The sequence below is a fragment of the Musa acuminata genome, chromosome BXJ3-3 (genome assembly GCF_036884655.1).
Source record: "Musa acuminata AAA Group cultivar baxijiao chromosome BXJ3-3, Cavendish_Baxijiao_AAA, whole genome shotgun sequence".
Classification (NCBI taxonomy): Eukaryota; Viridiplantae; Streptophyta; class Magnoliopsida; order Zingiberales; family Musaceae; genus Musa; species Musa acuminata.
In genome coordinates, this window is record NC_088351.1 from 9,275,592 (window position 1) to 9,300,048 (window position 24,457).

The window sequence follows — 24,457 nt, forward strand, 5'->3', positions numbered from 1 at the left end:
TCGAGATCATTCTTGGAGCGCACGCGAGTGCTCACCGTTCCTTCCGCCTACCTCCCTCCCATTACGAGGGCCACCCCACTTCCAACCGGGGACGAACCCTAGACTTGCATCCTGCCCTCCTCCGACCCCGCGACAATGGCCGATGCGTACTGGAGGTACGGCGATGCGCGCCACCAGGCGGCTGCGGCGGCGATGGCCCCTCCCCCCGCCACTCTCAAGCGACCTCGTGCGGAGTACCAGTGTGCGTATCTCCCAGCTCCCACCGCTGACCTTTTCTGGCTTCTACGCGCGTTTCTCTTTCTGTATCTTTTGCTTCGATCTGTCTTCGTTTCATGTTTTCCTTTTCTACCTATCGGATTTGCTAGGTTTCCTTTGTTGCAGTTTGCCTCATATTTAAAGTGGGTCTATAGAGATCAATCCTTCTGGGTGTCTGTTAGGGGAATATGGGCGGTGATTCTTGAGGTTGCTGTGGTTATCGAGGCTAGGGTTCTTTGAATTTTTCTGATCTCGAAAGATTCGTTGCTGTTAATTAAGGGTAGAATAGGGGAAACTTGCATGCAGGTTTCATCCGTAGTTACCTATCTGGTGTTGTTTTCTCTAGTATGAGGGGTAGAGTTTGGAAAGATTAACAAGCAACACGGCACACTTGCTTAGAAATGATTCTGTGGTTGAGATCTTATACGTGGTTGAATTACTTTCAATAGTTTAGCATAGTGAAATGCTTGTAATTTTGGTTATTTTAGTTGAACACGAATTGGTTTCTTGCCGTTCAATTACATGATGCTGAAGCAACACATTTTTTCGGTGGATCATTTTGGGTGGAAAACCCCTTTTTTATATATATTTTTAATATTTTGAAGACAGGTTACATTTTTATTAAAAGAAATAAAGTTGTTTGAGATCATGCATTGGTAACTGCTCATGTTGATGTTATGCTATATTAAACTCCAATGTCAGTTGCCATAGTTCTTTAGTTCCAGAAGATGACTTCAACTTTTATCATTTGGATCATTTTTATTGTTAGAGATACCATCAAATTGAACAAGAATGACTTTCGTGTTACTTGCAACAAATTTTTATGAATTTTTCCTAGATATCTAGTTGCGCTTGCTCTTTTTATCTCCTTGTATGATTTGCTCCCTAAAAGATATGTAGTCGGATCATCTTTATATATGGTAGCCTTCTTTTCTAATTAAATGCTTTCGGGCAAGGAGCAAAAACATAGGTGTATAAATAATTGTACTTGCTGCATATATTACATAATTCCTTATTAAACTAATCTTATTTGAATTAAAGATGTGCCTAGTGGTTCCGACGTGTTTGCCTATTACCCTCGTGAGGATGAAGGGACTGCGCATCCTACTGTCAGGGATACTGAATCCCTTGGGGCTTCATATGATCGTTACTTACGCAATGGGGTATTTTTCATGAATGCTTTTCTACCATGGGTGTTAACTTCTTGTTGGCAGCTAACCTTGAAATTTTACTGTAGATTCCTTCTTATGGTGCTGGTGAGTCGGTTAGGCCTGTGGGTGGAGGAATTAATAACCAACCTATTGATGATCGACGAATCATCAGTATCGGAAGCTTGGATGGTCGGAGTGCTGGATATGGTGGCAGAAGGCCTGAACCTCCACTTCCTCCAGATGCTTCAAATACTTTATTTGTGGAGGGCCTCCCTGCTGACTGTACACGCAGGGAAGTCTCTCGTATCCTTTTGACAGTTTGTGTCTTTTTGTGCTACTAGATTTTAGTTGTTTGCTATTCCTTCATCCTTTTGCAGACATTTTCCGCCCTTTTGTAGGGTTCCAAGAGGTGAGACTTGTGAACAAGGAATCCAGACATGTGAGTCTCAAACTTTATTGAGGGCCTTTGGTATTCACATTCAATATTACTAACTTCATTTTCTTTGGGGTTCAATGTTCGTGTAGCCTGGGGCTGATCCACTTGTCCTATGCTTTGTTGATTTCGCCACTACAGCCCAAGCTGCAATTGCATTGGAAGCTTTGCAAGGTGCTAATGACATCCATAAATCTTAGTACACTTGATATCATGCTTGTTTTAATTTTGCTGTTTATAGTAGTTCTGTTATTGCTATTGTCTTTGATGCTTCTGCAGAAGGTATTGTTTGTTAATACATAGGCGCTTCACGGACCCTCTTTCCTTGTCGAGTCTTTCATTGACCTGTCTACTTGATGGTCATGTATAATATCAAGTATAATCTTGCTTGCACTAAGGAAGCAGATTGAAGAGAAGAATATATGGCTTAATATCTGTTGATTTTTTGGTGTTTCAATTTCGATAAGTGCAATGCATTGGACTTAAATATTTAGGATTGGCGAAAAACATCTTAATTGCTTGAGGTAGTCTGAGGCTAATTGAACTTTATTGATTAACATACCTGTGAGGAACATTTGATATGATGAGGATGTAAAGAAGATATCAACTTAGTCTATTTGGGCAGTTGGAATAAAGGCATGGTTGTTGCATGCGTTGGTTCACTTTCACATTGTCATCACACAAAGATCAGGGAAATCTGTTAAACGCAGTTTTGTACGCCCTTTAAATCTGTAATCTCATGTCACGAGAGTTGTAATGTACCTTTACCCACTAAACAACACTTTGGATGAGCTTGATGACTACATGTTCAGTCATAGTTGGATCATTGCAACGAATTATCACAGGAAAAAATGACTATTATTGAATATATCAAGGGTACAGTAGTAAGAATTTTGGTTCTAACCCATATCGTCATGATTTGGGGTATAAATTAGTTTCTCTATTTGGTTAAGAGTGATCAAACTCAATTTCTTCTCTTCCTGTTTTAGATTAGGCCACACCTGATATAGTAAGAGGCCATACTTTTATATATTCCATAATAGCAGCAACCCAAATCGTTATGACGGTCATTATTTCGAACAGTTAATTAGGAGTATCGCAAGTTCATAGTAATAGTTGTTGGCTTGGAGGGTTAAAATAGCAGTCTGATGCCATGGTGATAAATGCAGTTATTGGTGTAGTGTTTATTGGCAACATGCAAATCTGTCATGCGATGTAAGTTCGGTGTGTGGATTTTTAGTACCCTTTTTTCTGCTTGATGTTTTTCAAATTTATCTTCTTAATTTCTTAGTACAAAGAGGATTTAATGCTGAAATTAAACTTCCCCTTACTTTGGTACTCCGTTGTATCTAGTTTTCTACTAACTACTTGCTACAAGCTTGGACGATCAGCCTTGGTCTCTGTTAAGGCTGCTCATTTACGATATAGGTGATTAGTGGCGAGGTCCTTGCACTGAATCTTCTTTTTTGCTCTTTGAAAGTTTTACATTCTCCGCCACGGCCAGAATAACAGAATATGTTCCAAGTCAATAGATTAGATTTGAGACTGTGGACATTTCATCAATTAACTCTTCATTCTGACCTGCGAGTGGCAGAACTTGCTTTGCATACTGTCAAAATTTTGACAAACAGGAGGCGACATGATAGCTTCAGATTTTTGTCATGATAAAGCTATCAGAGCCATTTGAAATTAGTACTCACGATATTGGTTGACTGTTGATTACTAAATAGTCGGCCTTAATAATTGACTGTATGATGTTGGTTCACTGTTGATTACTAAAGAGTCAGCCTTAATAATTGGCAGATGTTGAAGAACTTGCGATGCTTTAGTAGTGTCTTTGTTTTGTCTTCATTAGTTATGCGCGTGCAATCACGTCCTCGATAGTGCGCTATGCTGCAACTTTCCGTTCTACGGCAATCTGCGTGTCTTCCGTAAAGTATGGCCCTGTCCGCATTGTAAAGTAGTCACGACTCGATTTTGCAGGTTATAAATTTGACGAAAGCGATCGAGAATCAGCCAACTTGAGGCTGCAGTTTGCTCGCTTTCCTGGTCCGAGGTCATTCAGTGGACCTCGTGGCAGGCGTTGATCGTGGGATTTCCTAATCCAGGTGACTTGCGAAATCTACGCTTTACCATATACGTAAGATGTGCTCAAGAAAGGCGTTTTGTTGCAATGTAAAGTTGAACTCAATCATTGTTGTGCGGTCACTTTCTTGTAGGTCCAGTCAATTCGGGAGACTTCCGTGACGAGACACTTATTAGATAATCCATTCACGGTTTCCTATCCCTTATAATTATTATAATAGTTGTAACTGGCATAGTTATATAGCCATGCTGTGGCTTATGCCATCTGCCTAAATTTGGTTGGTGTATTCTCTCTAAAGTGGTTACTAAGCATGGACCATATGTGAGCATGCTTTAAACCTTGACCTTCTGTTTGACCCTTATCTTAGTATTGGCAACTTGACAGTTATGATATGATCAAGCAAACTCTTTAATCTGATACATGTTTTTAGTTTGGCTGTAATTTTATCATTTAACTGATGACATGTGCATGTATTGGGAAGTATTGCTTCTGCAGTGTATTACAGTAAACTTTTTTTTTCTGATTCTTATGGTAGCACTAAAGCGAATTATTCTGGTTGATGTATTGGATTGTGCATGTTTATGTACATGCCCTAGTTTGTGTTAATGCGCTAAAACTGGTGATTCAGATTCCTTTTAGATTTTCTATGGTAGCATTTTAAATGAAGTTATTATGGTTAATATATTGAATTATGCATGTATATTCACATGTGGTGGTTTGTGTCAATATGATATAAAATTCACGGCGTTCTTCAAGTAGTTGATGTGGTATTTGACTTGATATGTGAAACCCTGGAGCCCATGACCGTTGTTTCGTGGCTTTCTGTTGAGGATGAGACGACACTAAATTCTAGTTTCTGGATAAAGCATAACTAGTTCCCCTCTATGATTGTAAGTTGGTTTGCAGGCGGAAAGTGGGCCAGAGCCTGAATTGGTTTGAAGAGGCTTGGAAAACAATTATAGGCAAATATACTCAATTCAAGTATTATTTTTTTACTATGATAAACTTTTTAGCTAAGCTAGCTGCGTTTACCATCACCTAAGTTATTGGCTAGTTATTTATGGGCTAGACGAAATGATAATATATACTTTTAATACTTAGTCTTTCTCTCTCAATTGACTTCTTGTCTTTTATCATGGTGGATCATGAATGTTATAGCAAAGTGGTGAAACATACAAGAATGATGAATGTAAAACATAGTTAACCAGTACTAGTATTGGCCTCCTATTTCACAGTCATAGGCTCATAGCTGTATGTGTTTTTTTTATTTTGCTTGTCTTCTAACTTGGCTTCTTCTTTTCTTCCATTTCTCTCTTTTTATTTTCTTTTGAGGTTGTCAAATTTCCTAGAATTGGCTGTAACTTTTGTCAGTTGGATTTGATTGATTCTGTTTGATTTTGATTAGATAGTCTATAAGACTGAGAAATTGGCTAAAATCCTGAATTGTTGGATAGTGCATGTTTTGCTACTAAAGCTTTGTATGTATGGTTACGGTATAGCTGATATTTTTCAATGATGCAAAATTTGTTTAGTTCTGGTCTTGGTAATCCTAAAGAAAAGATAGTATGAGAGTATGAGGTTCATATTACTGAGACATTGAGATCGAACAAGTACATTAAGGACCAGTGTGATTTGAACTGTCAAGATCAACCCCTGCAAATTTTGGGATCCGGGATGGCCAAGACCAGAACATTCTACTGCCTCAGCAATAGGCTTCTATGCTCTACATTTACCGCCTCACGAATAGGTATATTTCTGTGGAATTGATGTGTATGCATGGTTATGCTAGATTTTGATTTTTAGTTTTATGCCCACAGGAGTAGATGTGTCTGCTAGTTTATGCTAGATTCTGGATTTAAGGCTAATGCTCAAAATCATAGTATGCTTGCCTTGCAATCAGGGGAAACAGAAAGAGTATGTTGACCACCCAGTACATTCACCACTAGGACACCTGAAGCTATGGTGCTTACACTGTTCCGAGAAGATACATGATGGCCTGGAGTTGTTGAAGTCTTATCTATGCCTGATACAGGTATTAATTGTTGGCCTTATTTGCAGTAATTTGTGCTCTGGGAATCTATTGTAGGAATCAATTGCTTCATCAACTTCATAAGTTTGTCATTACTGTGCATTTTAAAGTTTAGATTCATCCAGGCATGCTAGTTCTCAGATATATTAACTGCCGTGAGTTGCAACCCTGCTTTGATGACCTTAGGGCCGTGCACTCATATTTCAGTATGGTTGCTGCAATTCTGTCTCCCATCACAACATAAAAGGACAACCTTTTTTAGTATGGAACATTAAAGACTTTTTGGTGAACTTGATTGGTTGGTCATTTGAGTTCAATGTGAAACAGTCTTCATGTTTTTCATCGTCCAATAAAAAACTACACAATTTATTTTCAAATGTTTTCTTCAGCCAAGCTAATTGAATATGTTAGGTTATTATGATAAGTTTTGTGATTTTAGCATGTACAACGTGAAGATATGATGCAAGGGTTCATGCGTACCTCATTGTTAATGTCTCGCAAGTCATGGATCTATGAGAAAAGCTTTGTACATCTTTGAAATTTATCAAGCAACAAGACTGGTGTTGCCTTTGTTGTTACGCTCTGTAACTTAGTCGTCAACTACACACTATTCTATGATCAAAACATGAGATTGACTCGTTTTCATCTGCTGTAGGTCATATTTGCAAAACAGTCAAACGGAGAGGTTGAAAACCGATGTTGTGTCGGCATACAATGGAAGTTTTTGGAATGGTCGTTTGGTATGACGTCTCTCTCGAAACTATTTGCAACCCATACTGAGGAGGTGAAGGAGATTTCACGTTTGGTGGACTTTTCTGCTTGTGGTGTTTTGAGGTAGTAATGCTATCTCTCTTTTCCTCGATTATGATTGGTGCATTAGGACGGCTGGTTGGGTCATCTATTTATAATACCTACTCTAATATCTAACTTCATAATCCAGCCATTTTTGCAACGAGGAAAATTTACATCCCAAGTCTTACTCATTTTCATCATAAAGAACGCTCGAATACATTTATGAAAGGGAAAGTTTGTATGCGTTTGTACGTTTATAATATTAAAATTTAAGTTTAGCATGTATGTCCATTTTAAGTTCCAAAATTGTACGTGTCTAATTATCATATAAGTTGGTTAAAGCTCTAATTAGCATTAATAAAGATTATCGTTTGATTGGTATGTTGTAATCATGGTTGAGTTTTCTTGGATGAATTTTAGTGAAAGATGTAGAAACATGTATGACGCACTGGAATTTTTGGCATTCATTCTTACAGAAACTAATATAATATACGTTTATAATATTCTCTCTTATGCAAGGTCACAACCGACCGCGTATTGAATTCTTATATGAATGCTGCACTGGAATCCGTCTCCGAGGTGAAGCCGATGAATACGGCCGCATTTGTGATTCAGATTCACTTTGGGACTGTGGTACCCAATTCTTAAAATCTTTGCAAATCTGACGTGTTGGGCCGCCACTCGGCCCAGAATATTCCATGCGTTCCCAGTGCGAGAAGCACATTGGGCGACCCGTCCGGTTTTGTGGCACGACCAATTGGTTCCATGGGTACTCTGTGGTCGTCGGATGTGGTGTCAATGGAGTTAGATTGTGCCTTTTCCATCACAAGCGACGCTCCGTGGACGGCAAGCAAGATTGGGGTAGGTTGCGGACTTGTGCTCCATGTGGGTCACATTGGTACCCTATCTCGCTTTCCTTCTATTGTTTTTGGCTTCTTTCTTTCGTGACGGTTGCAATTTCCTTAATAGATATTACCAGATACATACATGAAGATTACCACAAATTCGCCGGTGACTTATCTATTATTACTCGTATCCTCAAGTGTATGATTGCTCGTAGATGTGCGGTACATATGTTACACCCACATACGCATTCTTTCTATTTCATTATTTTAATTATCCGTGGATCTTTTGCAGTCAACGCCCTTTGCATCATCTCGAGCGGCTCCCCTTGACAGATTGCACAGATCTGTACACCCGAATTGGTATACTTGATTCCCCTTCTCTCTCTGTCTCTTCCGACACAACACCATATTCTTCTACCCTGCGGAAGAAGAATAGGTTGCCAAAATGGACAAGCCTCAAGAGGAAGAAGAGCAGCGCCAGATCACATCTCCCCTGCGTAAGCTTATCATCTCCTCCGCTTCTTCTCTCTTCCCTTCTCTCATCCTTCGCATCATGCAGTCGCCTCCGATCCCTCCACCTCGGCGTCGTCCTCGTCATCTCCACCACCACCACGAAAGGAGGAGGAGGAAGAGGAAGAGGAAGAGGAAGAGAACTCGCCCATCGAGCAGGTGGCCTTGACGGTGCCGGTCAATGACGACCCCGCGACGCCCGTCCTCACCTTCCGCATGTGGGTCCTGGGAACAGCCTCCTGCGTGCTGCTCGCCTTCCTGAACCAGTTCTTCTGGTACCGGAAGGAGCCGCTCTCCATCACCTCCATCTCCGCCCAGATCGCGGTGGTGCCGCTGGGCCACCTCATGGCCTCCACCATCACCGACCGCGTCTTCTTCAGGGGGAGCCGGTGGGAGTTCACCCTCAACCCGGGCCCTTTCAACATGAAGGAGCACGTCCTCATCACCATCTTCGCCAACTCCGGCGCCGGCAGCGTCTACGCCATCCACATCGTCAGCGCCGTCAGGATATTCTACCAGAAGCACATCACCTTCTTCGTCTCCTTACTCGTCGTCATCACCACACAGGTCTTGCCTCATCCGCATCCCTTCCCTCGATCCTTTTGTGTAGCCATCGCATAATTCGTTCGTCTTGCTGTTGATATTGATGACACAGGTTCTCGGCTTCGGGTGGGCTGGGATGTTCCGGCGGTACCTGGTGGAGCCGGCGGCGATGTGGTGGCCGCAAAATCTGGTGCAGGTCTCACTGTTCAGGTAAGTGGTCTCTCTTTTTAGTTTTTAAATCCTTGCATTTTCTGGCTTGAAACGATGATGCGAGCTTAGAACATCTGATTAGTGGTTGGTGACTACAGACTCAGATAGTTTACTCAATGCCCATGCCCAGCGGGGTCTCATAAGACTCATATATCGCGTAGTTTACCGACACATATAGGCCATGTAATTAACATCCACTTGCCAGTGGTAGGGACATGTAGATGGAATCAACTTTTAAGGCCACCCTGGTCCATATTGCAAGCGTTGAACTGCTTTCCTTTCATCTACATGCAGAGCCCTGCACGAGAAAGAAGGTCGCCCCAAAGGTGGCATGACTCGGAACCAGTTCTTCACGGTGGCCTTCTTCTGTAGCTTTGCCTACTACGTTCTCCCAGGCCATCTCTTCTCCGTGCTCACCTCCCTCTCCTGGATGTGCTGGATCTTCCCTCGCTCCGTCCTTGCCCAGCAGCTCGGTTCTGGCCTCCATGGCCTCGGCATCGGCGCCATCGGCCTGGACTGGGCCACCATCTCCTCCTACCTCAGCAGCCCCCTGGCCAGCCCTTGGTTTGCGACTGCCAATGTCGCCGCTGGCTTTGCGCTCATCATGTATGTCATCACGCCCGCTGCGTACTGGCTCAACCTCTACAACGCCAAGACCTTCCCCATCTTCTCCGATGGCCTCTTCACATCCACCGGGCAGAGCTACAACATCTCCGGCATCATAGACCCCAACTTCCACCTCGACATCAAGACCTACGAGAAGAATGGTCCGCTCTACCTGAGCGCACTCTTCGCAATGACCTACGGCGTCGGCTTTGCCTCTCTCACGGCGACCATCTCTCATGTTCTTCTCTTCCATGGAAGGTGCGTGGTGACACTCGATTTGCCTGCAACGAATGCCAAGTATTCGATCGATCACAGTTGTGCTTGCTTGTAGCCAAATATGGCAGATGAGCAAGTCAGCATTCAAAGAGAAGATGGATATCCATACGAGGCTAATGAGCAGATACGACCAGGTCCCGCACTGGTGGTTCATCATCCTCCTCGTTGCCAACGTTGCTCTTACCATCTTCGCATGTGAGTACTTCATCGATCAGCTCCAGCTGCCTTGGTGGGGAGTACTACTAGCCTGCTTCATCGCCGTTTTCTTCACGCTCCCCTTCGGAATCATCAAAGCCACCACGAACCAGGTATCTGCTTGCTAGTTTCCTTCCCCGTGTCAGCTCCCTGCAGCTTCTGAGTTAGCTAGCCTGATCAATGGCTTCTCCTGTTTGTTGACCAAGACACCGGGACTAAACGTCATTACAGAGTACATCATCGGATACTTGTATCCCGGACGCCCAGTCGCAAACATGTGTTTTAAGGTATACGGATTCATCAGCATGAAACAGGCCTTGTTGTTCTTGCAAGACTTCAAATTGGGGCACTACATGAAGATACCACCCAGAACTATGTTCATGGCACAGGTTCGTTGACACTCCCATGTCCTTTGGCTGCCAAAGAGTATTGATTGAGTTCATACTGATGAGGAAATATAGGTTGTGGGCACCTTGATTGCTGCACTCGTATATTTGGGAACTGCATGGTGGCTTATGGAGACCATTCCCGACATCTGCAACACCAAGCTCCTGCCTTCGGACAGTCCATGGACCTGCCCCGGTGACCACGTCTTCTACGACGCCTCTGTCATCTGGGGTCTCATTGGTCCACGCAGGATCTTTGGAGACCTCGGCACCTACTCCAACATCAACTGGTTCTTCCTGGCTGGTGCGCTGGCGCCTCTGCTCGTCTGGCTTGCTCATAAAGCCTTCCCAGAGCAAGAGTGGATCCGCCTCATAAACATGCCCGTACTGATCGGCGCCACTGGATCGATGCCGCCGGCAACAGCCGTGAATTACACGACATGGGTCTTTGTCGGTTTCCTCTCAGGTTATGTGATCTACAGGTACAGGCGTGAGTGGTGGCAGCGGCACAACTATGTGCTCTCTGGTGCTCTGGATGCAGGGCTGGCATTCATGGGCGTGTTGCTGTATATGTGCTTGGGATTGGAGAAGGTGAGACTCAATTGGTGGGGGAATCACTTGGATGGGTGTCCTCTGGCTTCCTGCCCAACATCTCCGGGTGTCGTCGTCGAAGGTTGCCCCGTGTTCTGAGATGCTTGTGGAGCTACAAGTTCTTTGTTTCCTGATTAGATTCGCATTCATACTACAGTGGAGATGTATAAATCATTGAATTGGAATATGTAAACTTAGGTACAAATCAGTAAACATGGAAATCTCGGCCCGGCATTTCGACGATTACGTGGAAGGCAGGGTTGAGATCGCCAAGCTTGCGATCGCCTGTACTCCCTCTGCTGCGTCCTTCCGTTCTCTAACGCAACCTGACCTATCCGTCCCACATATACCGAGCCGGGCCCGATCCAAGATCGATCGGTCGAGCTCAATCAGCAGATCGGACTGGGTTGGATTAGGGTTTGGAAGGGGCTGGAAAGCAGAAAGAGGATCGGTGGGCCACAAGAACGCAAGAAATCCAGATGAAAGCAGGGCCGCCTCTCAACCTCCACCACCAGTTGAGATATCGTGGCACCACCAATCCGCTACCGCCCAATGTTTCCCCTCTTGATATTTTCCTCGCCGCCCATTCCATCACGGTAGTAGGCAGTACTCCTTCGGACCAAGTTCGAGAGAAAGCAAGATGCTTGCTTCTGCTGCTGCTGCTACTACCATCACAAAGCCAAGCCTCTCCTGTTCCGGACTTCGCTTCTCTTCCGACATCAATTCGATCCCTCCCTCGACGCCGGTGGCTGCCGCGGCCGGCTTCCGGTCCTCCTGCTCCACCGCTCGCTCGTTCCGCGTCAGAAGCGCCGCCACGAAACCTGCGAAATCACCTGGTATAATATGACCAAATCATCCCTGTTCTTGTCAATTTCCTCATTTGTGCATCGAATTGGTCACATGTTCTATCTTGTTTGCACTCAGCCGAAGAAGACTGGAAGACCAAGCGTGAGCTTCTCCTTCAGAAGAGGGTAATTCCCGTTTCATGTGTTCTATTTTTTAATGATTTTTCTGCTTAATTTAACACTATACTCGTATAGACTAGTCGACATTTCCCGTCAGTGATGACTTCTTGATGCAGTGTATAGATCTTCTTCTTTCCTTTTTAGCAATCCAATGCTGTTTTTGATGAAGAGATCTGATTCTTGTGACGATCGCTCAAGTTTGCTAAGCTGTTGGTACATATATTTTGGTCATCAATGACTTAGTTCATCAGCAGTGTATTATTCCATGTAATTTAGAACTTTGTCAGGTTTCATGTTAAGTTTGCAGTTCTCATCAACAACATGCAATCAGAGTAATGCATAAAAGATACTCTTCTACAAGGAGGATCTTGCTTATTATCCTACATTTTCTTATCACTATTATAAGTGCCAGTAGGAGAGACAATGCTCTTCTGGTTGTCCTGTAATGGTGCTCTTGCTCTCGGATTGAGTGACTGTGAGTTCATGTAGGTAAATCTTGCTAGAAGGGAGTTTGTGATTTTGGCTAAAGAACATTTTGGTGAATCTGCTGTTCTTTTTCTGAATTGGATGATGTGATCTCCATCTGTGTATGATAACATGATCTGTTTGCAGGTCCGTAGTGTTGACGTAAAGGAAGCACTGCGTCTCCAAAAAGAAAACAATTTTGTAATTTTGGATGTCCGTCCTGAAGCAGAATTTAAGGAGGTATTTTTTTTAATTGCTTTCGTTATAAAATGTATAAATGCAATGTAGTCATTTTGCAACTCTTAATTGGGGCAAAGCGAAAAATGACATCTAACAAACAGAATTGGCTAAAGAGAAAATGGGGTAACAAATGGAGATACATAAACCTACAAGCATCAACAACCTTTTGTTGCTAATTTTGTTCTATAACATATTTGCACTTGCATTTATAAGAAAGTTTCTCATCTTTCATCACTAAATTCTTATTTGTGCAAGTCTAATTCCATCGGAAAAAGCTTCAAGGAAGAGTTAACTAGGTCTTGTGGCCATATGGTTAGGCCATCAGCAACATTTATCTGTAGTGTTCAACCTATCCAATGCAAATTTAGGAAAAATGACTTGCCCAAGACCGAATGGTTGGCGGGAGACTAAGAATGTGTATGTGATGGAAGTATAACCTTATGAAACTAAGGAGCAATTGTATGAAACTCCAATACATTTAAGGGGGTCTCGAAAAAAAAGGGAATTACTGGCTATGCTTGAGATTTTCTTTTTCCTTTCTTTTTTGAGGGATAATTTTATCTAAAGATCCCTATGAAGCTGAATGTTTTTTGCGTCACCTCTTTGTCCTTTCAAATGATTCAACCTTGGACCGCAACAAATAAGAACCATCTCTAGCTTCCATCCATAGTTCTTTCTATGAGTGCTTTGTGTTGCTTATTATATCCATTTCCATAATACACCTTTGTGTTCTCATGATAATATCATGTTTCTTTCTGAAATCATAGTACTTCATCAGATGTTAAAAAGTCAATCCAGGGATTGACCACTTGACTTTGAGTAGGTTTATGCCAAATATGTTATATTAATTTTCTTAAGTTCGATTGACTTGTCAGTGAATTTTGGTGAATGCTTCACATCTCTAATTGTGATTCTTGAAAACTTCTTTAGGCTCATCCACCAGGTGCAATCAATGTACAAATATACAGGCTTATAAAGGAATGGACCGCATGGGATATTGCTAGGCGTGCTGCTTTCGCATTCTTTGGCATATTCTCTGGCACAGAAGAGAATCCCGAGTTTATCCAGAGTAAACTAATTAGGGTTGTAACACATATTTTTGTGTAGATATGTTGAATCGTGAATAATAAATATTTTCATCTGCAAACAGGTGTGGAGTCAAAACTTGATAAGGACGCAAAAATCATTGTAGCATGTTCAACCGGAGGAACAACGAAACCATCACAAAATCTTCCAGAGGGCCAACAGTCCAGGTAACTTGGTTAAAGTATATTATTTCAGCAATCAAGCATCAGCCAATCTCTGCATGTGGTGTATTGAACCTTTCATCTAATCTAACAGTGTCAGTCAGCATTTCAAGTTTGATTGATCGATGTTTAGGCCATCATCCGTGACACATGATGACACTAGTCCTAACTTCTTCCATGTTATTGATGAGAAAGTATGATTTTGGCAGGTCTTTAATAGCAGCATATTTGCTGGTGCTGAATGGGTATAAAAATGTATACCACCTGGAGGGAGGGCTCTACACATGGTTCAAAGAAGGCCTGCCTGCTGCTGCTGCTGCAGAAGAAGAAGAATGAGTTGCAAGATCACAATGTAAAATTGTGGCTCTAGGATTTTGTTCCCTGCAGCCTTTATTCATAATATCATTCTGTAAATGTTTGTGTTATTTTACATACATTCTTTAGCAGACTCCGACAGTTCACATCAGAATAAATGAATGGTGCTCTTCTTATTGGGGCCTTAGAAAGTAAAGGCAATTATGTGTTTTTTTACTTGTGATATCTATATTTAAGGACTAATTGAACGGGACTAAATATTTTTTTGGAACAATCATTTAGACTGTTAATGGGTCAATTATCCCATCGGATCATGATAATGCTTGTGTTAAAGAGTGCAATTTCACTAATTACATTACTCTTGTTGTAATATATTATTTTATTTGGTAAGGTATCTGTCATTGGATAGTTACAATTATATATATATATATATATATATATTCTTCTCATAAAAGAGATGAGGAGAAGTGATCATATTTCAGACGTGGATGGATCTGATCGAATAACCAAGTTTAACTATCGTTGTTTGATCCAACAGGATAAATCATACATTAGCCCTATCCGTAGTCTTCGATTCGATTGGATAACTAACTTATAATAATAATAATAATAATAAATAAATAAATAAAAATAAAATAAATAAAATAAATAATAATCACCAGTGATGTGATAGGAAGTTGTTATGTCAACTTTTATGATGTGTATAAATCGACGGTCGAGATCAAAAGGAGATGATGGGACATGGGGGAACACTCACCATAACCTTCATGTACAACGTACCCTGCACACACTTTGTATCTCTAGCTCACATCCAATGAAAGGACCACCAACACATGACATGTTTTTTTCTCTCTCTCACACACACACATACACATGGCATGTTCTTTTCCTACCAGATATATATACGTACTAGAAGACGAACATAGATTAAAAACATGAGCATAAGACATCATACCGAAATATCTGACAATTGACCTATAAAAGCAATTCCCTTCGACACCAAACCATTATGCTACCTGAATATAAATTGCAGCGCAAGTGCATTGCATTGTTGATGTCACTTTGACCGAGTTTGGATGAGTCTGATATTGATTTTGACCGGGCCCTACCCTCACATGGCCGAGCAGCGCGGAGACCCCATTGTACGAATCTCGCCGGTTCAATCGAGCCAAATCGATGCCAACCAAACCCCTCGGGACCACCTCCTGTTCACTAATCACGAGGCAATTCCCGATCGCACTTCCATTTACCTGGAACCGGAAGAGATGGCCAAGTGGCTTGTCATGAGCGCGATTTTTGCGTCGCCATCTCCTTATCGTGTCTGCATCTCCTTCTTTTAAAGTCCTCCCCCCCTCTTCAGACCACCACCACACTCCAGCCTTGCGGTGGCCGTCCTTGTGTTGCATGCACTTCGGTAGTTCCCAGATAGAAAACGATGAAGGTGAGTGAGCAGATCCCTCTCTGCTACCGTGTTGTTGTGTTGGTTATAATAGCTACTGTTACTGTGACTCTTGTGGCATAGATCATCTTCGATTGGATGCGTCGCAAGCTGCACCCCAGCGTCAAATACTCCCAGGTTTCTCGAAAGAAAGGTTGGGGGAGAATCTGAGGACTTCCTTCCTCGTAGCTTTCCCTGGTTTCGGAAATGCGAGATGATGCCCTTTTTTTGGTTTCTGATTCCCAGATGCTTTCGGCGGAGATGACGAAGAGAAGCAGGAGGTGGTCTTCGAGGGTCTGATGGAGAAGGAACCATTACTGCTTCACGACGTCCTCGACGGCATTCTCACCATTGGCACGTTGGGACACCAAGGCAACTTTCTTTCTCGATCCTACTCCATCCAGGAAGACGAACTCCTGCAGGAGGAAGACGCAGACACGGAGGTAGAGGAGAGAGAAGAAGGAACGGAAGTTACGCCGGCCATCATCGAGTCAATTAAGGTCAAACTACCTGTTGAAGCAGAGGTGAAAGAGGTGACGGTGGTGGTGAAAGACGTAGAAGAGTCCCCACTGCTGGAGGAGGACAAGAAGAAAAGAGAGCGGGGAAGGACGACGCTCGCCGATCTGTTTGCTGCCGAGAATCTCAACGAGGGAGCCAATGCCAACCGTGAGAGGAAGAAGACAGCAATGACAAAGAAACAGGAGAAGCGGACATCACCCTGCACCGCCAAAGCCAAAGCCAAAGCCAACACCACCACCAACACAAAGCTACAGAAGGTACGCTTCGCCACTCTCTCATGCATGGTCTGTGAGTGTCAATGCTGTTCTCAGCCACCCTCTCTCCGTGAATGGCAATACTTGTTTACTAGCAGTTTCCTGATATCGATGTTTTGTTGACTGGTTTGTGGTGAATGGGTAGCTGATGACAAAAATGTTGAAGAAGAAGATCCATCCAGAGATTGCAGTGATGCCCAAATCATCGGAAACACAGACCCAAGACACAAGAAGCCACTGGTAATCTCTCTCTCAGCTTTGTCGTTGATCTAAGCCACTTGATCTCCACAGAAGATTGAATGGGTAGCCCATGCAAACACAAATAGTTGGCAGCCATATACGTTGAGCTTATAATATCCATCACCATCAAGGCTTGTTTGCTAACAGTTTCTTGGTCTCTTTGTTTGTTTTCATTGCAGATTTAATGTAAGTCCGATGCTTAAATTGGCAGTAAAAAGAGCATGATATATGTCCATCATCAATCATACGCTAGTCAACCATGTATCATCTCCACTGTACTCATCAAGACAAAAAGTGATTCTAGATATATGTATCACATGTTGTGGTATTGCATCTAATTGTATGTGCCAGTTTACTGTTGTAAGACCATCTGCAAGTGGCTAATGGCATAATTTGTGTTTTGGAGAAGAGGAGGAGAAACATTAATATTAATCCTTACGTTTCTAAATAATCTTTGTCTTCCACATCCCAAATTGCGGCTGGCACAGGTGACACCGAGGTAAAGAGGCCACTATCGACGAATGAGAGGCGACGCTTCGGTGTTGGCCCCACCCAGTTAAGTGGGTTTTTCCCTGTTGCCTGCCTAAATCGAGACAGCCCGAGAATCAAAACTTCTTTAGCCGTTCATCAGGATCTCAACGGTTAGAAATGGCGCGTTCTTGTGAGAACGGAGGAAACGACCGTTCATCTCCCGGGGCCCCGAATTTTAAAGTATTTGATGGGAGCAGATCGAGCATTGGAGAGGATGCACTGGGCGGTCGGGACATGTATTATGGACCGTTCATCTCCCACGCTTAGGGTCCATTAATGATGGGTGGGCCGGTCGGGACATGTATTATGAATCGGACCCCGAGTGATGTTGGAGTTCGGTCCAAGAATCCAACCCGGTTCGGGCGGCCGTAGACCGAAAAGATAGCGCGAGTTGCGGCCACAGAGCTGCTCGAGGGGAATGAGCAAAGACCGGCCTCGAAGAATCGCCTCAGAGCCCTAAACCCACCCGACCCCTTGTTGTGTCTCTCGCGTCGTCGGAGGAGATCGATGGCGACATCCATGATGCTTCGAGCTTTGAGGCGGCGCGATCTATCGCCGACATCTCTGTCCTCTCGCCTTAGATGCGTAAGCTTGCTTTCTGTCTTCGGATTGTTTTCCCCTTCGAAGCGGCCCGGATTAGTAACCTTCCTGTCGTAAAATTTCTTGTGGTCTTTGCACGGTGCCTCTGTATCGTTTCCTGGAAGATTATATGTAGCTTTTTTATTGTTACAGATCAGTTAGACTTTCGATTAGCCTCATTTTCACCATTATTGTGTTATTGTGATTCTGCTGTGAGTTGGTGCAGGCCCAGCAATGCTTTCCTCTTCTTGTTATCATCATGGTCAGAAATTTTCATCTTTTATGTTTTGTGTTTTCATATAAAAATGATAAATTGCACAAACCTGATTGATATTGTTTTATCGTAAAATTTAATTTGAGAAGTGTATTTGACATCGAGCTCAGAGTTTGATTGATAGTTGAAGCTTCCGTGTTTTATATTCTTCGTGCTGACAGTATATTTGTTGAAGCCAGATGTAGTACGTTTGGTTGTTTTTCTGGTGCCAGAAGTTTCAGCTACAAAAACTTTCCAATAAATTCTAGAGGGTTCAGGAGGAAGATTTGGAGTCACGAAAGTGAACATAATTTTGATGGTTTATATCTATTTGAGATCTTTTGTTTTATCATCTGGGTTGTCTAAGACTGAAATCATAGAAAATTAGCTCATAAGAGGTGGAATGTTTACAGAGATTGTATTTTAGATTGAGTGTACCGGTTTAATATTTGATGTAAAAGGATGCACAAATCTGAAATTTGAGTTTTTTAATAACTAAAACAGGCATTGCGTAGTTGCATTTTGTTATTAATATTGGTTCACTGTGGTGTATAATACAAGAAATCATTGCCAAAGTGGCGTTTGTACTTGTCTTTCTTTCCTTTTTGTCAGCTTGATTTACCCATCCTTCTGTGTGTGTCTCCCTCTTTGTTCCACCATGCTCCTTCCGGCAAACTTGTCCTCACCTTTTGTACCCTTTTTTCTCACTAAAACCCTCTCAGTACGCCAGTCCATTACCCGGTTGGTGATCTGCAGCTTCTGTCCTAGTCGGTCCTGCAAAGGGAGAGAGACAACACTGGTACACATACTAGCAATCTTGTTCCCTGTTGTTTATCATAGGGCTGGGTCTGAGCTGAATTTTCTTTTCTTATGGTAGTGTGTTAGTGATCTGTTGCTGCTCAGGTCTTTTGTTCCCAAGCCTGTGGTATTGTAATGGACAAGTATTAGTAGACAATGGCCATGAAGTGAATCTTATCTTCTACTTCTTTGTTCCTTTCCCTTCATCTTTTAATGGTGGACAGACCATAACAAGTTTGTTTATTAATAGTCTTACGGAATTTGTGTGATATAGGTCTTGTGAACTATATTTCGTTCTAAAATTTAGCAAATCAGATCTTGATCAATATCAAAATTAATGGCTTTTTGTTTAGCTGATTTTCAAAGTTGGGTTCATGACTTAGAGCTCTGCTTCAGATGCCTACAGGAGGAACCCAAACAAGGGCACCATCGTCAGTGTGAACTATGGACATAATCAGGGAACGTAGTGGCATACTGTCAGTATGAGACTGATAGTTTGGGTCATCTGGTTGTCCCTTTGTGCTTCCATTGTGGGTGTAAAGAGACTGATAGTTTGGGTCATCTGGTTGTCCCTTTGTGCTTCCGTTGTGGGTGTAAAAGAGCATTTTTCTAACCTGAAAAGTGCTTCCTTTTATTATTTATCTTTAGAAGTTTTTGTTTTGTTCATATGGAGCTGTGCATCTGATCTTTATCACTTGTTATGTAGTCATGAGGATCAGGTGCAGTTCTTCTTATTCCTTCTTTTCCATATATTTAACTCCTCTTGTTTCTACTTTCTTCCTTCTTTGAACTGATACTCTTGATTCATTTCTTTCTTCTCTCTTTCTGTAGTATCTTCTCTTAACTATCACTCTTTTCATAATTGAAGTGTTTCTTATTTTCAACATGCAATGATTAATCTGATTTTGCATGTGAACTTTCTGTTCTCAAATTTTCTAGCTATTATTCATAATCCCAAATCTTTAGCAATGGTTAATCATTTGCATATGCCATGCATGTGGGAGTGTTGTACTGTCAGAAAGTGGAAGGCACATGCAATTGAACATTGGGTAGCAGCGTCGCTTTCACTGTTTCCATAACTGGAAAAATAAAAGAGTGAAAAGTAAAAAATAGAAGGTTTGCCATGATCACCCAGCTAGGAAGCTTCTTTCATGGTGATGGATTGCATAATCATGTTTTGCAGTTTTCTAAAACAACAGAATCAAGGTGATAATTCTTAAGTTAGTTTCGTGTTGTTCATTTGTTTCTTTGATGTCACTGGGCACCCCCTTTGAGCACCATTATCTCTTTTGCCTCTTGTTTGTTGCCCTACTATCCATCACTTTGCTATCTCTTGTTTGTATTAAATTATGATAATTCTGTTTTAGTACTTGTATAGCTTATTGCTATTTTTTATGTTGAGTAACATAGTTATACTTGTAGCGTTCCATATTTCATGTTTATTTATGCAGTTATCTGGCAATGCAAGCGTGCCCTGGTGTCCTTCTCCTCTGGGTCATAAATGGGCTAATTTGGTTAGATTGTTCAGGTATTGTCTCATGTATTTAATTTGAAGTGCATCTTTAATGTCGCTTCTCTAATATGCTTGTTTTCTGCTTCTTTTTTTGGTTTGCTTTACCCATGACTTCTCTTTTTATCCAGCACAAAACCAGCAGGAAATGATATAATTGGAATTGATTTGGGAACAACAAATTCATGTGTCGCAGTTATGGAGGGAAAGGTAGATCTCTGATAGTCTTGTTTGTATTTGGTCATCTGTAACTCTGATAATGAATAATACTCTCCTATGCTTGTGTATAACAGAATGCTAAAGTCATAGAAAACTCTGAAGGAGCTCGTACCACACCATCAGTTGTAGCTTTTAATCAGAAGGGAGAACTACTTGTTGGAACTCCAGCAAAACGTCAGGCAGTTACCAATCCTACAAACACCCTTTTTGGAACCAAGCGACTGATAGGACGCCGCTTTGATGATCCTCAAACACAGAAAGAGATGAAGATGGTCCCCTTCAAGATTGTGAGGGCACCCAATGGGGATGCATGGGTTGAAGCAAATGGTCAGCAGTATTCTCCCAGCCAGATTGGTGCATTTGTTTTGACAAAGATGAAAGAAACCGCTGAATCTTATCTTGGGAAGTCAGTTTCAAAGGCTGTTATCACTGTTCCTGCATATTTTAATGATGCCCAACGTCAGGCTACAAAGGATGCAGGGAGGATTGCTGGTCTTGATGTACAAAGAATTATCAATGAACCAACTGCTGCTGCGCTTGCCTATGGGTTGAACAACAAGGAGGGCCTCATTGCAGTTTTTGATCTTGGAGGTGGAACATTTGATGTTTCAATCTTGGAAATATCAAATGGTGTATTTGAGGTATATGGTCTTTATTTTTCTTGCCTTTGGTAGGGAGGGTCTGCTTTTTCTTTTTGTTAGGTCTTGTTAATGGTCTCATTTCTTTATTTCAGGTTAAATCAACAAATGGCGACACCTTCTTGGGTGGAGAAGATTTTGACAATGCATTGGTAGAATTCTTGGTTGATGAATTTAAGAGAACCGAGGCAATAGACCTTTCAAAGGATAAGCTGGCTCTACAGAGGCTCCGGGAAGCGGCTGAGAAGGCTAAGATTGAACTCTCATCGACATCCCAGACTGAGATCAATCTTCCATTCATAACAGCTGATGCTTCCGGAGCAAAGCATATGAACATAACACTCACAAGATCAAAGTTTGAGACTTTGGTGAATCATTTAATAGAAAGAACCAAAAATCCCTGTAGAAGCTGTTTGAAGGATGCTGGCATAAGCAGCAAGGATGTTGATGAGGTTCTTCTTGTTGGTGGAATGACTAGGGTTCCGAAAGTCCAGGAAATAGTTTCAGAAATCTTTGGAAAGAGCCCTAGCAAGGGAGTGAATCCAGATGAAGCTGTTGCAATGGGAGCTGCCATTCAGGGTGGTATACTTCGTGGAGATGTTAAAGAGCTCCTTTTATTAGACGTAACTCCCTTGTCACTAGGTATTGAGACCCTTGGTGGTATTTTTACGAGACTGATCAACAGGAATACAACCATTCCCACGAAGAAGAGTCAGGTAAGAATATGATTGATGAAAAAAAATTATTAGTAGAAAGTTTAATAAAAGAAGCTACGTATATGGGGTTTTCATGAAAACATAGGACCAGAAGGAAATGCGACTCCAACAGCAAAGTCTCATCATAATTAATCTACTTGAGTGGCAAATGCAAGTCCTTTTTTTGTTTCCTTATATTTTGTCCATACAAGCATCCTACGTTGCTATTTCATCAATAATCTGTTATCAAGGTAGTGATAACAGGATACCTAAATCATGGTATAGCTTAACTGCTATTATAATAGGTTTGACTGAAATGACAGCCAAAGCCATTGAGATTTTGAAATTTATGAGAGCAATAATTGTTTCACCTTAAAAGAAGATGAATACTGAATTTTGAACCTATGCTTTTATATTTCGTACCTTGTTTATTACTCTTCATCAACCTGAATTTGTTTTTAGATTGTGGCGTGTCTGTTTCGGGATTTTGTTAAAACATTTGTTTAGCACTGGAAATGGTTTATCTTATGTGGATTTTGGGAGATAAGCATTTTCATGCTTTGATAGATGTGCAACAGGATGTCAATTTTTACTTGATACTGAGGTTATTTGGTTTCTTCCATCAATCAGGTATTCTCCACTGCAGCTGATAACCAGACCCAGGTTGGTGTTCGTGTGCTGCAAGGTGAGCGTGAAATGGCTACCGACAACAAGCTCCTAGGCGAGTTTGAGCTTGTTGGCATCCCACCAGCTCCAAGAGGCATGCCGCAGATTGAGGTTACCTTTGATATTGATGCCAACGGAATTGTGACAGTCTCAGCTAAAGACAAGGCTACTGGAAAAGAACAGCAGATCACTATTCGCTCATCTGGTGGCCTCTCCGAGGAAGAGATTGAGAAGATGGTCAAGGAGGCTGAGCTGCATGCTCAAAAGGACCAGGAGAGGAAAGCCCTGATCGATATCAAGAACAGTGCTGACACGACAATCTACAGTATCGAGAAGAGCTTAAGCGAGTATAGGGATAAGATTCCGGCTGAGGTGGTCACCGAGATCGAGACTGCAGTAGCTGATCTTCGCAAAGAGATGGCCGGAGACAGTGTTGATAATATCAAGGCCAAGCTTGACGCAGCGAACAAAGCGGTCTCAAAGATCGGGCAACACATGGCAGGAGGCTCAGGTGGGTCATCCTCTGGTGGCTCTCAAGGTGGTGGTCAGGCTTCCGAAGCAGAATATGAAGAGGTCAAGAAGTAGAATATCCGAGAGATGACTATCGACCAACCTAACTCTATTTCATATGGAAGTTGATGTCGTACTGTAACTTTTGTCCAGGGCATGAGCAGATTTTGCTGTACTAGTTCTTCATGTGAAATAAGAAACAGTCGGATTCTAGATGTTAGGAGTGCCACTGGATCATAAACTCGGTGAATCAATCGTGACAATATCTGTTATCATTCGACAATCTGTAATCATTCCTGGTGCTTCGTGTGGAGAGCAAATGCAGAATTTGCTGGATTTGACTAGTCAACAAATATGGGAAATGTTTTTATGGATGTCATTATTTCTAAAAGCTTAAATTGTTGGATTGGAACATGATCGGATTCATATGGTTAACAGGATGAATTTTCTTTTAATTGCCTTGATATTGGGAGTCTGCTTCATGACTTTGTTTTTGTAAGAGCCGACCACCCAAAACTCATCAATAGAATGCGCAGTAGGATTCACAAGATTGGTTGATAGTCAGATACATAGCTGAACACATCCAATCTTTGTACATGGAACAAATGAAAAGCCGGTGGAGTGTTTGCCCCCAAGAACACACCCGATCATTGTATTGGTTCGACTCTCACTGTCTGACATCAGATGGAAACTATCTATAGGTCACATTGATTCAGCAAGATATTAAGATGAAGCCGTAGTTTATGCACCAATGATGACATCAGATGAACCTTTACGTTGTGGTTGGAGAGTTAACAGGGCTTGGTCCAGTCCCCGATGCACAGGGCTGCCCACGTGGACACTCCGACGGCAAGAGCGAGCGTCAGGTCGAGTCGGGTGGAGTTTGGGTTCCACTCCCCGAGCGCGATCTTCACCCTCGACGAGTGGTCTGCTTCTTTGTCACTGGTTTCCTACACAGGACGAGGTCGGGAGGGAGATTTCCTGACTTGACCTCTCTAAAGCTCAAGTCAAGGTTGGAGTGGAATCAAAGAGAGTTTTTTTTCCTCCCTTTGGCGTCGGCCAGGTGGTGGGTTTTTATACTTGCACATGGGGGTCGATCGTACCTGGTTCGTTAATGGTCGTCGACCCCTTAGGCGACTTGTTCATATCTTCTGTGTGGATGTCGGTCGACTTGTATGGCATGATGTCGAGTGGCACCATCCTAAGTTTTTCGGGGCGGCTTTGTACCCGATGATGTCGTCCCTAGTTTTTCGAGGCGGCTTTGTACCCGACAACACCATCCCGAGATTTTTGGAGCGGCTTCGTACCTGACGGCATCGTCCTAAGCTTTTCGGGGGTGGCTTCGTACCTGACAGCATACCTTGCACAATCTTGTACTGCACGGGAGGACGGCTGAGTAAGCTGAGTTTGAGGCGTTGCGTCGACGTGGTCTGCCACATCGGCTTTTAAGCTCCACGCTGGTGCTAT

General features: G+C 42.4%; 5 protein-coding genes across 13 annotated transcripts; all 5 read left to right on the forward strand.

Annotated features, from left to right (window-relative positions):
- On the forward strand, positions 1 to 7,127 carry LOC135633022 (protein MATERNALLY EXPRESSED GENE 5-like). 5 transcript variants are annotated; one of them, XR_010494875.1, is made up of 7 exons: positions 1 to 241; positions 1,297 to 1,418; positions 1,493 to 1,709; positions 1,784 to 1,845; positions 1,932 to 2,013; positions 5,458 to 5,672; positions 5,826 to 5,954. XR_010494875.1 is itself a non-coding variant. In XM_065142038.1 (7 exons), the coding sequence occupies exons 1-6, from the start codon at positions 136 to 138 to the stop codon at positions 3,924 to 3,926; spliced, it is 693 nt and encodes a 230-aa protein (XP_064998110.1). In that variant the 5' UTR covers positions 2 to 135; the 3' UTR covers positions 3,927 to 3,947; positions 5,826 to 5,954. The 5 variants fall into 5 exon arrangements, 3 of the variants coding, with proteins under 3 accessions (XP_064998110.1, XP_064998109.1, XP_064998112.1); XR_010494876.1 differs by lacking the exon at positions 5,458 to 5,672 and adding an exon at positions 6,610 to 7,127 and having other exon boundaries at positions 2 to 241; positions 5,826 to 5,957; XM_065142038.1 differs by lacking the exon at positions 5,458 to 5,672 and adding an exon at positions 3,823 to 3,947 and having other exon boundaries at positions 2 to 241.
- LOC135633021 (oligopeptide transporter 7-like) lies at positions 6,650 to 11,101 on the forward strand. Of its 5 annotated transcripts, none has more exons than XM_065142034.1 (10): positions 6,650 to 6,788; positions 7,266 to 7,607; positions 7,716 to 7,813; positions 7,884 to 8,088; positions 8,151 to 8,668; positions 8,757 to 8,854; positions 9,149 to 9,718; positions 9,792 to 10,044; positions 10,138 to 10,320; positions 10,393 to 11,101. In XM_065142034.1, exons 4-10 carry the CDS (start codon positions 8,037 to 8,039, stop codon positions 11,005 to 11,007), a joined length of 2,289 nt encoding a protein of 762 aa, XP_064998106.1. In that variant the 5' UTR covers positions 6,650 to 6,788; positions 7,266 to 7,607; positions 7,716 to 7,813; positions 7,884 to 8,036; the 3' UTR covers positions 11,008 to 11,101. The 5 variants fall into 5 exon arrangements, with proteins under 5 accessions (XP_064998106.1, XP_064998107.1, XP_064998103.1 ...); XM_065142035.1 differs by having other exon boundaries at positions 7,716 to 7,808; XM_065142031.1 differs by having other exon boundaries at positions 7,266 to 7,813.
- A 230-nt stretch (positions 11,102 to 11,331) lies between these two features.
- On the forward strand, positions 11,332 to 14,336 carry LOC103977990 (rhodanese-like domain-containing protein 14, chloroplastic). The gene is made up of 6 exons (XM_009393680.3): positions 11,332 to 11,744; positions 11,833 to 11,879; positions 12,486 to 12,578; positions 13,509 to 13,647; positions 13,729 to 13,831; positions 14,035 to 14,336. Exons 1-6 carry the CDS (start codon positions 11,549 to 11,551, stop codon positions 14,159 to 14,161), a joined length of 705 nt encoding a protein of 234 aa, XP_009391955.2. The 5' UTR covers positions 11,332 to 11,548; the 3' UTR covers positions 14,162 to 14,336.
- Positions 14,337 to 15,496: 1,160 nt separating this feature from the next.
- On the forward strand, positions 15,497 to 17,023 carry LOC103978123 (protein TILLER ANGLE CONTROL 1-like). The gene is made up of 5 exons (XM_009393823.3): positions 15,497 to 15,581; positions 15,663 to 15,732; positions 15,825 to 16,354; positions 16,497 to 16,591; positions 16,771 to 17,023. Coding segments are annotated over exons 1-5 (702 nt in total). The 5' UTR covers positions 15,497 to 15,575; the 3' UTR covers positions 16,772 to 17,023.
- Positions 17,024 to 17,483: 460 nt separating this feature from the next.
- On the forward strand, positions 17,484 to 23,364 carry LOC103977995 (heat shock 70 kDa protein, mitochondrial). Its single transcript, XM_009393686.3, has 6 exons — positions 17,484 to 17,707; positions 20,204 to 20,280; positions 20,394 to 20,472; positions 20,556 to 21,122; positions 21,215 to 21,835; positions 22,445 to 23,364. Exons 1-6 carry the CDS (start codon positions 17,630 to 17,632, stop codon positions 23,063 to 23,065), a joined length of 2,043 nt encoding a protein of 680 aa, XP_009391961.2. The 5' UTR covers positions 17,484 to 17,629; the 3' UTR covers positions 23,066 to 23,364.
- The last annotated feature ends 1,093 nt before the right edge of the window (positions 23,365 to 24,457 follow it).